Source organism: Cottoperca gobio, chromosome 15 (assembly GCF_900634415.1).
Source record: "Cottoperca gobio chromosome 15, fCotGob3.1, whole genome shotgun sequence".
NCBI classification, from domain to species: Eukaryota; Metazoa; Chordata; class Actinopteri; order Perciformes; family Bovichtidae; genus Cottoperca; species Cottoperca gobio.
Window position 1 is genome coordinate 1280421 of NC_041369.1, and position 14318 is coordinate 1294738.

Sequence of the window (14318 nt, forward strand, 5' to 3'; positions counted from 1 at the left end):
GATCTGTCTGAGGCCCCTCCAGACAGAACCAGAGTCATTAGCTGAGAACTGTTGTTGGAGTTTCTCAGAGTACAGTGGTTGAGCATCTCTCACCGCATTGCTAAACCTTAAACCTGTACTTTGCCTCTTTAAACCTGTCCTTGTCCCCACTCCTTAAGGCCTCTTCCTTTTGCAACCTTAGCTGTCTGAGTTTAGCTGTGAACCAGGGTTTGTTGTTGTTATAACTCACCCTGGTGGCTGATGGTACACAGCTGTCTTCACAGAAGCTGACATATGATGTCACAGTCTGTGTGTAATCATCCAGACTGTTGGTATTAGTCCTGAAAACATCCCAGTCAGTACAGTCCAAGCACGCCTGAAGATCCTACATAGCTTCACTCGTCCACTTCTTAGATGTCCTAACAGCATGTTTACTGATAGTACTGTAACAGTGATCTGAAATATTCTCCTCTATGGTCGGGTATTTCATTAACTGTCTGTATTTGGGGAGTCCATGCCTGAGGTTGTATTTGTTAAAGTCAGCAACGATAATAATTAAGCAGTCCGGGTTTGTTTGTTAACGTGCGCTGTGCCTCCTGCACATTGGCCTGCAGTGAAATGGAAACACCGACCAGTATGAATGGAGAGAACTATTACAAGTTACATGCTTGGGAAAAGTAATTTCAGTTCATGCTTTTCATAACATTCACAGTTAACTTGTAAACACTTCTATTTGGTTCAAATCAGTCATTCAATTATGTCAGAAAAGCCACATGAACTTCTCTTGTAGGCTAATTGAGGTACCACAGTATTTCGGGATAAAAGGAGCTCAGCTATTATTAGTGCTATCTCTATTGCTTGGGAGAAGTGCATGATGGGATTGTGGAGGGAATCTCGCTAAGAGCACCTGATGTGCAGAGAAACTAATTTGGGAGATCCATGAAAAACTGGATGGAACTGCTATTAGCTATTAAGAAATTTGGGGTTTCTGGGATATCTTATGTTTTCAACTGAAATAACAATTGTTATGCTGCTGTTGTCGTGACTGCTGTATTCTTTACTGTTCTGTTTTGTGATTGTAATCTGCCTTAAGCTTTCTGTTGGTGCAGTGTGTGTTTCTGTATGTCCCATTGTTTTTATGTATTTTCAGTAAATATGAGTATCACTGCTAACATAAACTATATGGTTCTTTCATTTATTCTTTTGTATTTTTTATTTAAATTAACTTCATACATGTAATATGCAACTGCTTAACCAGACACATTTTACCAGGAAGTAAAATAATCGGACCATGAGCAATAAGCAGCACACAGAAAAGGAAGTCTTGGACCGGATATCCTCTGGCTACACCGGAACCCTGGAAATATTTTAAAATAACACTAAAAGAATATAGTAAGGAAACCGATAGCTGATGTAATACATATGATTGCAGATGATTATGTAATAAATGAATGCATATACACTACATTTGAAAATAACCAAACTGTAAACTTTATGCAACAAGGTCTTTCAGGTAGGGCTGCGGCCCACACTCAGCACAAAATGTCTACAACAAATACACTATTTCCTCTTATGTGGGTAAAGTTTAATATTTGGAAGATATCTGTGAAGATTTGAACTGATGAGGAGTTGTTACGTCGGCAATCAGGTTCCTGCTCCATTTGTTTCCCTCACAACAAGTGAGGACAGCTGCTGAATGCTAATGTTCAGCCTATAGGGCGAGGAATGTCTCGTACTAGAACACCAGAACACTCCCCACCCCTATGATGCAGCTTTCAAGAATTCCTTGCTAGAATCTAAAAACCTTCTCACTGACACGACACAGGAAGCCTCTGTCCAGCCTTTGTTTGGGTAAGGATTCCAGCAGAGGAGGGACTCCCCCAAATCTAAATAATCAGGGGGATCTGGAGCTGTTTTCACTGCAAATCTAGAAGCACTGAGTAAAAATATCTGATTCAATTGTATCTGATGGTCAAGAATTAATGACCGTTGTGAGAGAGATTTGCTGAGGCAATGCCCCAAGGCCTGTGTTGGACATTGTTCTCCTTAGAGGTATTCCGGAATATAATTTGTATATGAAAAAATTGTAGATGTTCTTCTGTTGGTTACGATTAGGTATATAAGCATGTTTTATAAAGTATAAAACAAAATAGGTTGCAAGATTTGTAATACTCTAACATTGCTATGTAACGTTTTAGGTGGCAGAGGTGAACATGAGTCACCCTCAACATGTGTTGTGTTATGGTTTCAGAGTGATGAAGACAGTTTGAGAAGAATTGATCATTTAATGCAGGGTCAACAGGATGATGTTTTTTTCTAAATGAGGTACAGATTCTGAGGCCGGTAATGGGGGGGCATGCCTCCCGGACCCCCCAGGTTTTGGAAGTCCTGGATGGGTACAACATCTGATTACCTGACTGTCTGTTTGTTTGGATTTATTTACTTGCTTGGACTGCTTTCCCGTTTTTGACCCTTATCTGCTTCATCAGTCCGTAAGCTTATGTTAGTCTACTTTTTAGAGGTTTAGAAGACTCTGCTGTCTGCTTCATTATGCATGTGTTCTTGTGGTTTGGTCAGATTAAATTGAAACCAAACTCACCAACTGCCATCAGTTTTTCATTCAAATGTTGCTGAATCCTGATTGGTTGATTACCTAGATGTACATTACACCAAGGAAAATAAAAAATACAGATACAGTATCTCTCAAGAGAAAAAATTATTGATGTTGCTCCAGCCCATCCCCACACGGTGAGTGTCTGCATTGCAGTGATGGCCTACCTCATAGTGTGAATGCACTCTGGCTCCTTAGTGAAGGCGTAAGCATAACCACTGGACGTGGTGCCAAAGTCAATGGCAACCACCACCACAAAGGACGGCCCTGACGGTACCTGGTCTGTGTCGTTCTGCTGTACACAGAGAATATACAGTTGACAGGGTTAGGGCGTTCATTTCAAAATAGCAAACCAGCATCACTAATTAACACACACATGAACACACACAGTAGCACTAAAATATTTACAACTCATTCGTGCATGCAGAGATGAAGAGCTGCATAGTGGCGGAGGAGTCGCTGGTCCCCCCCCCCCCACACTAACATTGTTATACAAGATACATGAGTGAGTGAAAAGAGCAGACAGTCCAGAAACTGATCTTGTTTATGACATGGAAGGAAAGCAAGTACTTTAGCTGTATTCATAAAATATAATATGTCCTTCCAAAGACAGATATTGTATAAGTCAAACAGTACTTGAACAAACAATATTTTGTCAAAAGATGAACAGATTAATATCAAGGAAACCTGTGAGAGACCCATGCTAAAAGCAGAACAATGATGTTAGCATATAATACATGTACTATAGGGTTGTAACAGTGTATTCATGCCTAAGCGTCACAGTGTGGGGTCACAGTCTGGGGTCACAGTCACTTGGACTTTGTTTGTTTGTTTGTTTGTTTGTTCACAATAAATGAAAATAAATATATCCTTATGCATTTGTTATCTTTCTGCCGTACCAAAGTTGCACCATACCGTGACTCCGAGACCACACCTTGCCTTCTGGGTACCGTCACACCTCAGTTCATTATACACACATATACACACACACACACATGAAACATAACAGGTACAGAGTAACAATACGGCAATGAGTACATGTGCATGAGAATTGAGTCACCTGAGTATGTGAAGGAGACAGTGGGGTGATTCCAGGCTCCCCCATGCTCTTAGCTGGAGACGGATTAGCCATTGAATCTGTAGAGGAAGACAGAAAGATTACATTACATTACAGTTCATTACATTACATTGCAATTAATTTAGCTGACGCTTTTGTCCGAAGCAACTTACAATAAGTGCAAACAATCATGAGGACACAACTCCGAACAGCAAGAATCTTGCAAGTACATTAGCTTCAAATAGGTGAAATCATTTTAGTGCAGAACAAGATCTTCAAATAAGACAAACAAACAGAAACAATAGAATACAAATTCCTCTATTAGCTACAAATAAGCCAAACCATTATAAGTGCAACATACAAAGAAAAAACATACTTCACCCACAAGCAAGACCACAGGGCCTCACTTGTAGCTTGTTTATGACGTGTTATTTGATGACAATGCATCAAAACAAATCTGATCAGACTCTTGTTCTGGAATAAGCAAGACTGTCACTGTAACACTGTTGTCAATATAATACAACACAGTCTAGTTAAGAAGTACAATGAACAAATAGTTGAATATTATGAGTATGAGTCTCTTCTGTTTGCTCTTGCTTATTTAGTTATGTTTGGCTTTAAATCATGAGGAACTACCAGCTTGCATATGTGAAAACCATACACCTGAAACCATGGTTACTGAATTTATTCAACTAATTTATTAAGTATAAATAAATATGTTGTGTAATTAAGCTGTACAATACACACAATACATATTTTAGTGCTAAAGTTCATTCTTGACCATGGGAATATCTTTATGAAATATAATCTTTATTTAATGTCCATTTATTAACTAGAGACTGAATAAACATCAGAAGCAGAAAATATCAGCTACCTGTGAACACAAGACCAAAACCGCTCACAGCAACCACTGGGAAGAGGTCAAAGGTCATGTACCAGGAGTCAGTGGACAGTCGGAGAAAGATCAAGAAGGACATTCACATGAGGGGGGCAGACAGAGATAGGGGGTCTCCCCAATTAACAACCACGTTATCAGGTGACTTAAGTAGGTGATGACAACTGAACCAACTGTCATAACTGAGCAACCACTGTGCCTTTTAATGGTGATATTTCATATCTCTTTACTTTAGCCTTTTAATGGTGATATTTTATATCTTTTTACTTTAGCCTTTTAAAGGTGCCACTTTAAACTAATTTAAATGATTTCATTAATTGTAGCTATATCTGGTTTAACATTGAATGTGTAAAGGTAACAGATAGATTTCAGAGTGTGTATTTTTGAAAAACCTGAGATCAAATAGACTGTGTTACCACAGGAACAAGAGGAAGTTTCTCAGATAAATGTGTATTGGAGAAAAAATGGCTTTAACTGTAGGGAGTAAACCAGTTGAAAGGCCACAGGGGCGCATTGTTGATCTCATGCTTTCAAAATATGGCTCTCCATCCATTCATCCATCGTCTACCGCTTATCGGGGGTCGGGTCTCTGATAGTTTAAAACATTTACAAGAATGTTGTGATGAATGTGATTTCCCAGCAGTAAGGTCGTTAAGTACGGCACAGATAGGGAAACTAGGAATGATTTCCAATGTTATTTTATACTATTTTAATTCTGCTATTTTATCTGCTATTTTAATTCTGCTATTTTAATTCTGCTATTTAATTCTGCTATTTAATCTGCTATTTTTATAATGGTACTTCAGACTCATTTACATCAACACTGTGATTATTGTACTGTAAATGCTCTTATTCTGTCTATTCTTGTACTAATTGTTATGTTTTTGCTGTGAAGCACTTTGGGCTGCAATTCTTTTTAGGAAGTTTTTCCTTGTGCGATGCGAGGGTCTAAGGACAGAGGATGTCGTAACCTGTACAGTCTGTAAAGCACACTGAGACAAATGTATAATTTGTGATATTGGGCTATACAAATACATTTGATGAAATTTGATTTGAATTCTTGTATGAAAGGTGCAATACAAATAAAGCTTATTATTATTATTATTATTATTATTATTATTAAATCCCTTTTTTGACTAGACCATCAATCCAAAAACCCAAATTATTCATTTCATTTTTAATATCTGACACAGAGCACCGAATCATCTTATTTGGAAGGTTGAATCAAGATAATATTAGACATTCTTGTTTTTAAATTGACTGAATCAATCATCATCGATAGCTTCCACGTCAATTTTTGTTGATTGGACTAAAGCTGGAATGATTAGTCAAAGTGAATGAGGTCATTTAACCTTTAAGTTACAGTGTTTTTACACACTATTCACACAATCACACACACAAGCGTGTGTGTTGTAATTTATATTCATGTACTTTGAAAATATATTTAGCTTTCTGAGACAATAATATGTGTGATTTTAGTGTGTTAGCAATTGAACAAAACTGTAATCAGTGACTTTCCGCATAATGCTATAAACACACTTAGTAGTTGCGAATGAAACAGAGCAGAACGAGTTGCTATCGAGGCTGATTGGTACGTTGGCTGGTTTGATCCCTGTAGCTGGTAGGGGAGATTTTCTAATGAGCTTTTATAATCAAACAGTCATGGTAACTGAGGAGGCTCAGAAACCCAGAGGTTGTGCCTGTGAGTTGCACCTGTCGTTAAAACACAATGACATTTCAATTGAATTGAAGATTGTCTCCCCATTTGCTGCCATCATTTTCATTAGTCTGCCGTAATAGCCTTCACACAAAATGTTCTTTGAACGCACACAATAATAATACTCCCTTGACATATTGTAAGTGTCTGGCAAAATTGTCTCACCACGGGACATCATGTTATCCATCCTATTTTTCCGCCTCGATCACCCTTTTCTCTTGTCCACCCCTACAGAGTGGATGAGTGGACTGAAGACCCATAATACACTTTGCCAGGCAATTACAGTGCAGAATTACAGACCACCTGTGGCTAGACTCCATCTAGCCACCATGCCGCTCGTTTCTCTGCAGCCCCAGTAGCCCACTCCTAAAACCACCTTTACAACCTCCTTTTTTATTCCTAACAATTGGCAGAAAAATCTAATCACGATTAGAGAAGTAAAGTGATTGCTCTTGTAGCAAATAATATCTCATGTGCTGTATTACTGAGGTTTGGCTGAGGCGTTCTCTGCTATTGTGCTAGCTCAGTTTGTTTACCTCCATGCAATAACAGATTTAATTACCATGTCTCTAAACAGGTAGCTGTGTATTGTAAATGGAAACTGTTTATTCACAAGTTTTTGATTCTTTCAGTCACTTGAAGCTGTGTGTATAGCATTTACAATCTACAAAACATATAGCAGAATAAATTTGACCTGGCTTCATTATGTTGTATGTAGGTCAAAACTTTTTCAAGGTCAAGTAGGTCAAGGCTTTTTTTGTTTGAGTAAGGGTGAACCTAACCTGTTAACTTAACTCTAGAAGGTAAAACACTATGTAAAAAAGAGCCTAACAACATGTACATACTTATCACTGCAGGCTAGAAACCATTAATATTGGTGTCAATTTCCATTTCACTCAATGCTTTAACTTTTTAATAAAATAGTTCAAGACACATGCATTACATTGGTTGTTACATTTGCAGTAAAAAAAAATGTCATCAACATAAAGGCCTGTGTATTCCTCATGACCTCCGACCTATTATGCTCTAGTTCTATTAAAAGCCTTTGTACAGTATCCTGATTGCAGTGTTTCATCATTAGCTTATACTTCACAGCATAGATGAGGGCATCCAGGGTCCTGATGGGCTGAAGAACACCCATGTTCCACAAAGTGGCGAGGCATTAGTAATATTAAACAGGAAATTTTGTATTCCTTTGAAAGCCTGCTGAACTCAAGTTGACATTACAACACTGCCTGTGCAGCTGAAAAGGATGTGAATACTCTTATTTTCTCTCCTTTCAGCAGGAGCAGTGACTTCCTGTTGGCCTCGCATTCCATCTACTCCCCAAACGACTGTTACTCAGAGGCCCGAGCCACAAGAGCATGTTAGTAAAATGATCAGGCACTTGACTAAAATAAATCAATTAGTCTAAGTACAACTGAAAACCGGTTCCTTGGAGTTTAAAAGGCCCACATCAATAAAAAAGGGCAGTCTTCAATTTTCTGATGGCATTGTTGCATCATTTGATCTGTTGGTCTAAGGTCACCCTCACCAAGGGTCTGCCTGATGAAAAGAGCAGCTAATCCAATACATGCTTTTAGCCTGCACTCAAGGGAGAGTACGTCACCAGCAACTCTTCAGTAATCCCGTAAACCCTAACCCAGACAGCAGCCGTCTAAGGTTGGGTCACGCTCACATGGGAACGGATACCAGTACCCAACGGTACAAAACTTGGAACTTCAGTTGTAAAAACTAAGTCCAAATAATTTTCTCAATTTTAATAGTGTTATATATTTAGAACATTTTACACAGAAAATAAATGATAAAATAAATAAAAGTTGGAGGGGCACATGTGAGACCTGTTGCCCTGGCCAACTTTGCATTTTGCATTACAAATATTGCAGCAAGCGTTGTCTGCGTCAAATTTCGAAAGTGTAACCCCACGCTTTTGTGACTTGAACAAGCTGCAGGGGTGTTGTAGTCTTGCTCTCTCTCTCTCTTTGTCTCTCTACTCTAAGATACACTCTTATCCAGATGCGCTCTCAGGTACCAACATTTGGCAGATTGATTTAACGTGAATCAGTACTAAGAGCTCGCGGTACACAATCCTACAGCCATCATACCACCAAGAAGTCATGTAAAAAGCATCGTAAACTTGATATTAGAAAGCCAACTATACACTTTTGTGTATGCAAATTAGGATTTTTATTTATCAATTATTTACAATAAGAGTACAACTCATTGTTGTGGATTGGTTGTCAAACAGTTGAACAAACTCGGTTCAAAATGACATTCTACAACAGGGGTTCTCAACGGGGGCGGTAGGCTCTCTTGCATCATAACAGCATGAAAATGCCAAACTGGGCGAGCTGAAAGGACGAGTGTGTTTGGATAAAGTTAACGTTGTGGGTTTTTATTTTTATTTTTCTGAGCAATAAAGTGCTGCTTGAAAAAAGCAAAACAAGCGCTGCCTCCCCTCAGCCGCCACTGCTCGAAAGCATTAATGTTATTCCCAGGATACACCATGAATAAAACTAATCTGAATGAATTAAAAAACTACCGCTCTGGTCGGGACTTGGACCAGCAGCAGACGAGCTGTACTCTTGCTGCTCGTAGTAGCAGAACTAACACCAGCAGAGCTAACATCAGCAGAGCTAACACCTGCAGAGCTAACACCTGCAGCGCTAACATCTGCATCACTGCTGCCGATTCAGGCTGCGTACCTTTAAAAAACGCGGATATTTTCGCCTGAGTTTCTGAACGTTGAGGTTGACATCGCTCCATTTATAATGAATGCGTTGGATTTTTTACTTTTTTGCATTTTGTAGTTCTCTTCTGTCCTTTCCTCCGCTTTGTCTCTGACTGGAGGTGTTCGCGAAACAGAGCAAAGGCGAGAATGTGAACGCGCAAAGCAACGCAGTAAACACGGAAACGTTTATTATTTAGTTTCTTTAATAATAAAAGAGCACCTGTTCAATGTGAAAAGTGAGTTGTGATTTAGCGCTATATATTTATATATATTTTTTTTTTAAACTGTTATGATACCAATTAAAGTTTGAATCTCAAACTTCTTACCGTTGCATTTGTTTAACACTTCTCAATAAAATGTCTTTGTTTGCTCCCCGAGTACATGGTGTATTAGGGTAATTGAAGGTAAAAACAAAACATTTGAATTTACAGACTAAATTAATATAATCAATATGTAATATAAATAATAAATACTAAGAATAATAATCAACATTAAAATTCAGGGGAGACAATTTGCCTACATTGTATTTGATGGGGGGCGGTAAGGGACCTGGATAATGGATAGGGGGGCGCTGGCCCAAAAAAGGTTGAGAACCACTGTTCTACAAGTTACCCTAAATTTGGCCCAAGGCCTGGCAAACTGTATCTACTTTAAATATTTAAAATGTTCATAAACTTGTTTAAAAAAGCTGTAGAGAATCTTGGGAAATCATAGAAGACAATAGTGACAGTTGTGTCTAAGGCTGTGCTGGAACACAGGGACAGATACAAAGCAAAGCACCAACTGTTACCTACAATAGCAGAAGAGGAGCCTCATTAAATTCACTGCCACAAACTGAGAGGAACAAACACAACTAAATAGACGATCAAAGAGCCACATTCATAAGGGCGACTGCAAAATGAGTTTGAGGAGAGAATGTGCCATTTCTTTTCCCATGTGAGCTCCCATTCATTTGTGCCCCCCCCCCCCCACCCCCCGCCCACATACACACACACACACACTCCTCTCTCGCCGGCTGACTGCATCCACTTGGCCATCGGCCCAGACACACAGTGTGGAGAAACAGCCTGCTAACAGCTGCATCCACTAACACACGTACAAATCCACACGCACTGTGTCACATGTAAAGTACACAGATCTGCACAAACACTATTACATACAATGATATGGGTTTTCAAAGATGAATGGCAACATATTTTTTAGAATGAAGCTGCTAAGAGCTTGCAGATACACAATACCTTATATCTGATCATTTCTACGCCAACTTTTGTATTGTTGTCATGGTGGATGAAGCCTGTAGAACACAGCAGTATACTTAAACTCATACTGAAGGTACTGTGCCATACTAATGCACTTGTTTCAGATAGGTTACACACTTCTTAGGGCTGGCAGAGGCAGGTTTAATAATGACTTACCTATCTGTCTCTTGCCAGACAGAGGTCAAACAATTATAGTATTTACAACTTTATTTACAGTGGTCGTGTTTTTAAAAGTGATATTTCAGGAGTTCTTAAATATTTCCAAATTCCATGAATTTGGTTTTATGATATACCTCATTACTCTCCCTCTTTTTATTTATTTATTTTATTGTATTTTATCTTATATATAAATGTATATGTATATATATATTTATTTGTCAAATGCTTAATCATACACTGTACAACATGTAGTGAAAATATGTTTGTGCCATACTCCAGAGAGCAACTAACAAATAGAAGAAAAAGAATAAATTGTCAAATCAAATATTTTACAAAAGAAACATTGAACAATATAACAATACATTCCAGATAACTGAAACAGTACAACCATGTATGAGTTTCAGAAAATAGAAACCGGCACATACATCATATACAATGTATGGCAAGTTTTCCATCAGTGTATTGGCGTAAACCTAAGTTGACTCCCTTCCGGGCCTAAGCATCAGGGATATTCTTTTAGTAAATGTATTTTTAAGCTGTTTGTTTAAGGGTGTAATCACAAGCAGCAAACTTTGCCACCTTGAGGGGCAGACTGAAGTCCCTAAGACGCTGATGGCCTTTCTTCACTTAAAGTGTCGACGTGAGAGCACACAATCCTCTGTGCACACTAAAGTGTGTGCAGCTGTCCACCGTTCTAATAGTTCTCCAGGTGAGCCAGTTCCTCTAGGGAGGCCTTCTCTTTGTTATCAGAAATCAGGACCACCATGGATTTGTTTTGACATCTTTAAAAATTTCGCTTCACGCTCATTCCTTCTTTGTATTGTGTTATATGATGACCCTGATACAAGCCGAAACGCAGTCCGATAAAGTTGTTCTTCTTCTTTATGATTTTGTTTTCTACTCATGTTCATTGAATTCCATACAGCAGAACCATTGTTTTTGGCTTTACAACTAGACCTAAATCCATGCTGTGATTTCTGCTGCTCATCAAAACAATGTGATCACAACGGTATCAATTAATCTTCAAATAGTTTGTTACACCACAATTACATCACACTACATTCCGTTCTCAAATGTAACTCTTTAAAGTTTCTTTAAATATTTATAAGTCTAACTCAGGGGTAGCCAACGCGGTGCATGGGCACTTGGTCGCACGCGGGCACTTGGTCATTTGATTTGATTTGATTTGATTTGATTTGGTCGCCCGCATGGACTACGTGAGTCGCCCGCAGGGCATGTTATATAAATAGCACTAGTCACCATGAAGCTCCGTCTAAAATTTGTATTTAATTGTTTTGCTGTTTTTTTTTTTTAAATCAATAACACTTGAATTATTCTTTATTTTAAAATGACAATATTTAATATAGAATTAAAAAACTAAAATGTTTTATGTATATGAACTCTGACCTTGCGCAAGCTAAATCTCCATTTCCCTTTTCGTTGAGACAAGCTAGCGGGAGCAGCTACGATGGGGCGTCAGCAGCGCCTGTATAACAGAGGGTCACGACTGAGGCAATTTACACCGGGATATAAAGTGCTTGTATGCCTCCCTGGCTACTACGGTGATGGAGAAAGATGAGCTGGGGCCGGAAGTAATAAAAACTGTCAAATCATCCCCAGTCTTTTGTGACAGTCAGCTTTCACCGGGTCAGAGAGCAGACGTTGCCGCGTTGCAAAGGATTTTTGTTGATGTGTTCTCCCAACCCTGCCCGGGCACACTACTCTCACACACCACCACAGAGACAGCCCCGGGCGTGACGGTGCGGTCACGGCCTTACCGGCTGCCTGAACACAAGAGGAAAATTGTTCATGCGGAGCTTCAGGCCATGCTGGAGATGGGAGTAATAGAAGAGTCCAGCAGTGACGGGTGTTGCCCCGTCGTGCTGATCCGCAAGTCTGACGAGTCAATTCGGTTCTGTGTGGACTATCGCAGGGTTAATGAGGTGTCCAAATTTGACGCATACCCAATGCCCCGGGTCGATGAACTCATGGACCGACTGGGCACGACTAATTTTTATACGACACTGAATTTAACCAAGGGTTACTGCCAAATTCTCCTGTCTCCAGAGTCCCGTGAAAAAACGGCCTTCTCCACTCCGTACGGCTTGTACCAGTTCCTAAGTCTTCCGTTCGGGTTGTTTGGAGCCCCAGCCACCTTTCAGCGGCTCATGTGCTGTCATATGCCGGGTGCTGTGTCTGCACACGGCATATGCTGCCGCCTACTTAGATGACGTGATCAATTGGAAGACGAAAAGAGAGGTCAGGAGGTTTATGGGGCTGGTTGGCTACTATCGTCGGTTCATTCCGGGGTTCTCGGAGCTGACCAGCCCCTTGATCGACCTGACCAGAAAGGGTGCTTCAGATCCGGTCCAGTGGACGGAGCTGTGTCAGCGGGCGTTTGAGAGGGTGAAGAAAGCCCTCTGTGTGGAGCCACTACTGTTCTCTCCTAACTTTGCTCTCCCGACCGACACCTCAAACAGTGGGGTGGGGGCCGTTTTGTACTAGGAGGTGGAGGGGGTCGACTGCCCCATACTGAACATACTCAGCAGGAGGTGAACTACAGTACGGTGGAAAAGGTGTGCTTCGCCATCCTGGGGCCCTCTTTCACCCTCTGGTCGGACCATGCTCCGTTCCAGTGGCTCCACCGCATGAAGGATGCCAACGCCCGGATCACCCGTTGGTATCTGGCGTTACAGCCATTCAACTTCAAGGTGATCCACAGGCTGGGTAACCGGATGGTCGTGGCTGACTTCCTCTCTCGCTCAGCGGATGGGGGGGGGTTAGCTTGCGGTCGGCGGGCTCCCGGCCTGAGTCGGGCTGTGGGGGTGTGTGGCAGTAGGGTGTGGTCAGGGCTCCGGCTGCTGGGGGGAGACGGGAGTGTCCCAGCTGGAGGCCAGACAGCTGAACGGAATCAGGTAATTAGTCACATTATAAAAGCATGGTGATGGCCTGGTTCTGTTCTTCTTGCAGCACGGACCGTCAACGTGGACCTGACGGCGATACCACATTGAACACGCCTGATCTCGTGCGATCTCGGAAGCTGGAGTGCCTGAAAAGGCTAAACGAGAATCGCAATAAAGCTGATGACAGCATCTCATCCCTCCTCCGTGTGGTCTTTGTCCTGATCGTGAGCAGGGAACGCTCACACTTTCATTTCATTTTTTTATACTTCCATTCACTGACTTTCATTCTATATTCTACAACTTTAATTCCATTTTCTAATACTTTTGTTTCCTATTCTCATACTTTAATTCCGTTCTAAGATTTGATTCCATATTCTCAGACTTTAATTCAATATTCTGAGATTTTCATTATATATTTAATGATTTCCATTCCATATTTGAAGCCTTAAATTCCATATTTGAAGATGTATATTGTCAGACCTTTCTTCCATATTCTTTGTGGGTGTGACTTTTTTGCCATGTCATCACCATTCATTTCTATACAACCAATGTGTTTATGATTAAATTGTATCAACAGCACAAAGTTATTCATAGATTGATCCTCCTCCTAAGTGCATCAGATGCATTTTACTTTAGAATGTAGAAGAAAAAGAAAATTGTAAATGCATGATGAGTAGCCTAATCTTGTTGAATAATCGAGATTCCAATATTGACCAAAAATAATAGTGATTATGATTTTTGCCATAATCAAGTAGCCCTAACTTCCAATACACATTCTGACATTCATTCCAATTCTCTGAATCTCATTCCATATTCTATGACTAGAATAAAGACAATTCTGAGCATGAACAGTTCGGCAGAGGCTTGGCAGATCAATAGATATGTGAACAGAGAATCTGCACAGCATTCAGAAAACACATCTCCTGGTAGTATAAGTTGTGGATCAAATGAGTTTATCACATTCACAATTGTGAGTAAAGTGTAACTGCTGAATGACAAAGAACACC

General features: G+C 40.1%; 1 protein-coding gene across 4 annotated transcripts in view; it reads right to left on the minus strand.

The window, feature by feature from the left end:
- hspa12a (heat shock protein 12A) overlaps positions 1–14318 on the minus strand; it is a 55358-nt gene that overhangs the window by 26315 nt on the left and 14725 nt on the right. For 2 of the 4 annotated variants that reach the window (XM_029449825.1, XM_029449828.1), the window contains 2 exons: positions 3651–3727; positions 2758–2885 (listed from right to left, as the gene is read on the minus strand). In XM_029449825.1, coding sequence (XP_029305685.1) covers positions 2758–2885; positions 3651–3727 — 205 coding nt within the window. The remainder of the gene's footprint in view (positions 1–2757; positions 2886–3650; positions 3728–14318) is intronic. The other 2 variants (XM_029449827.1, XM_029449826.1) reach the window with 1 other exon arrangement.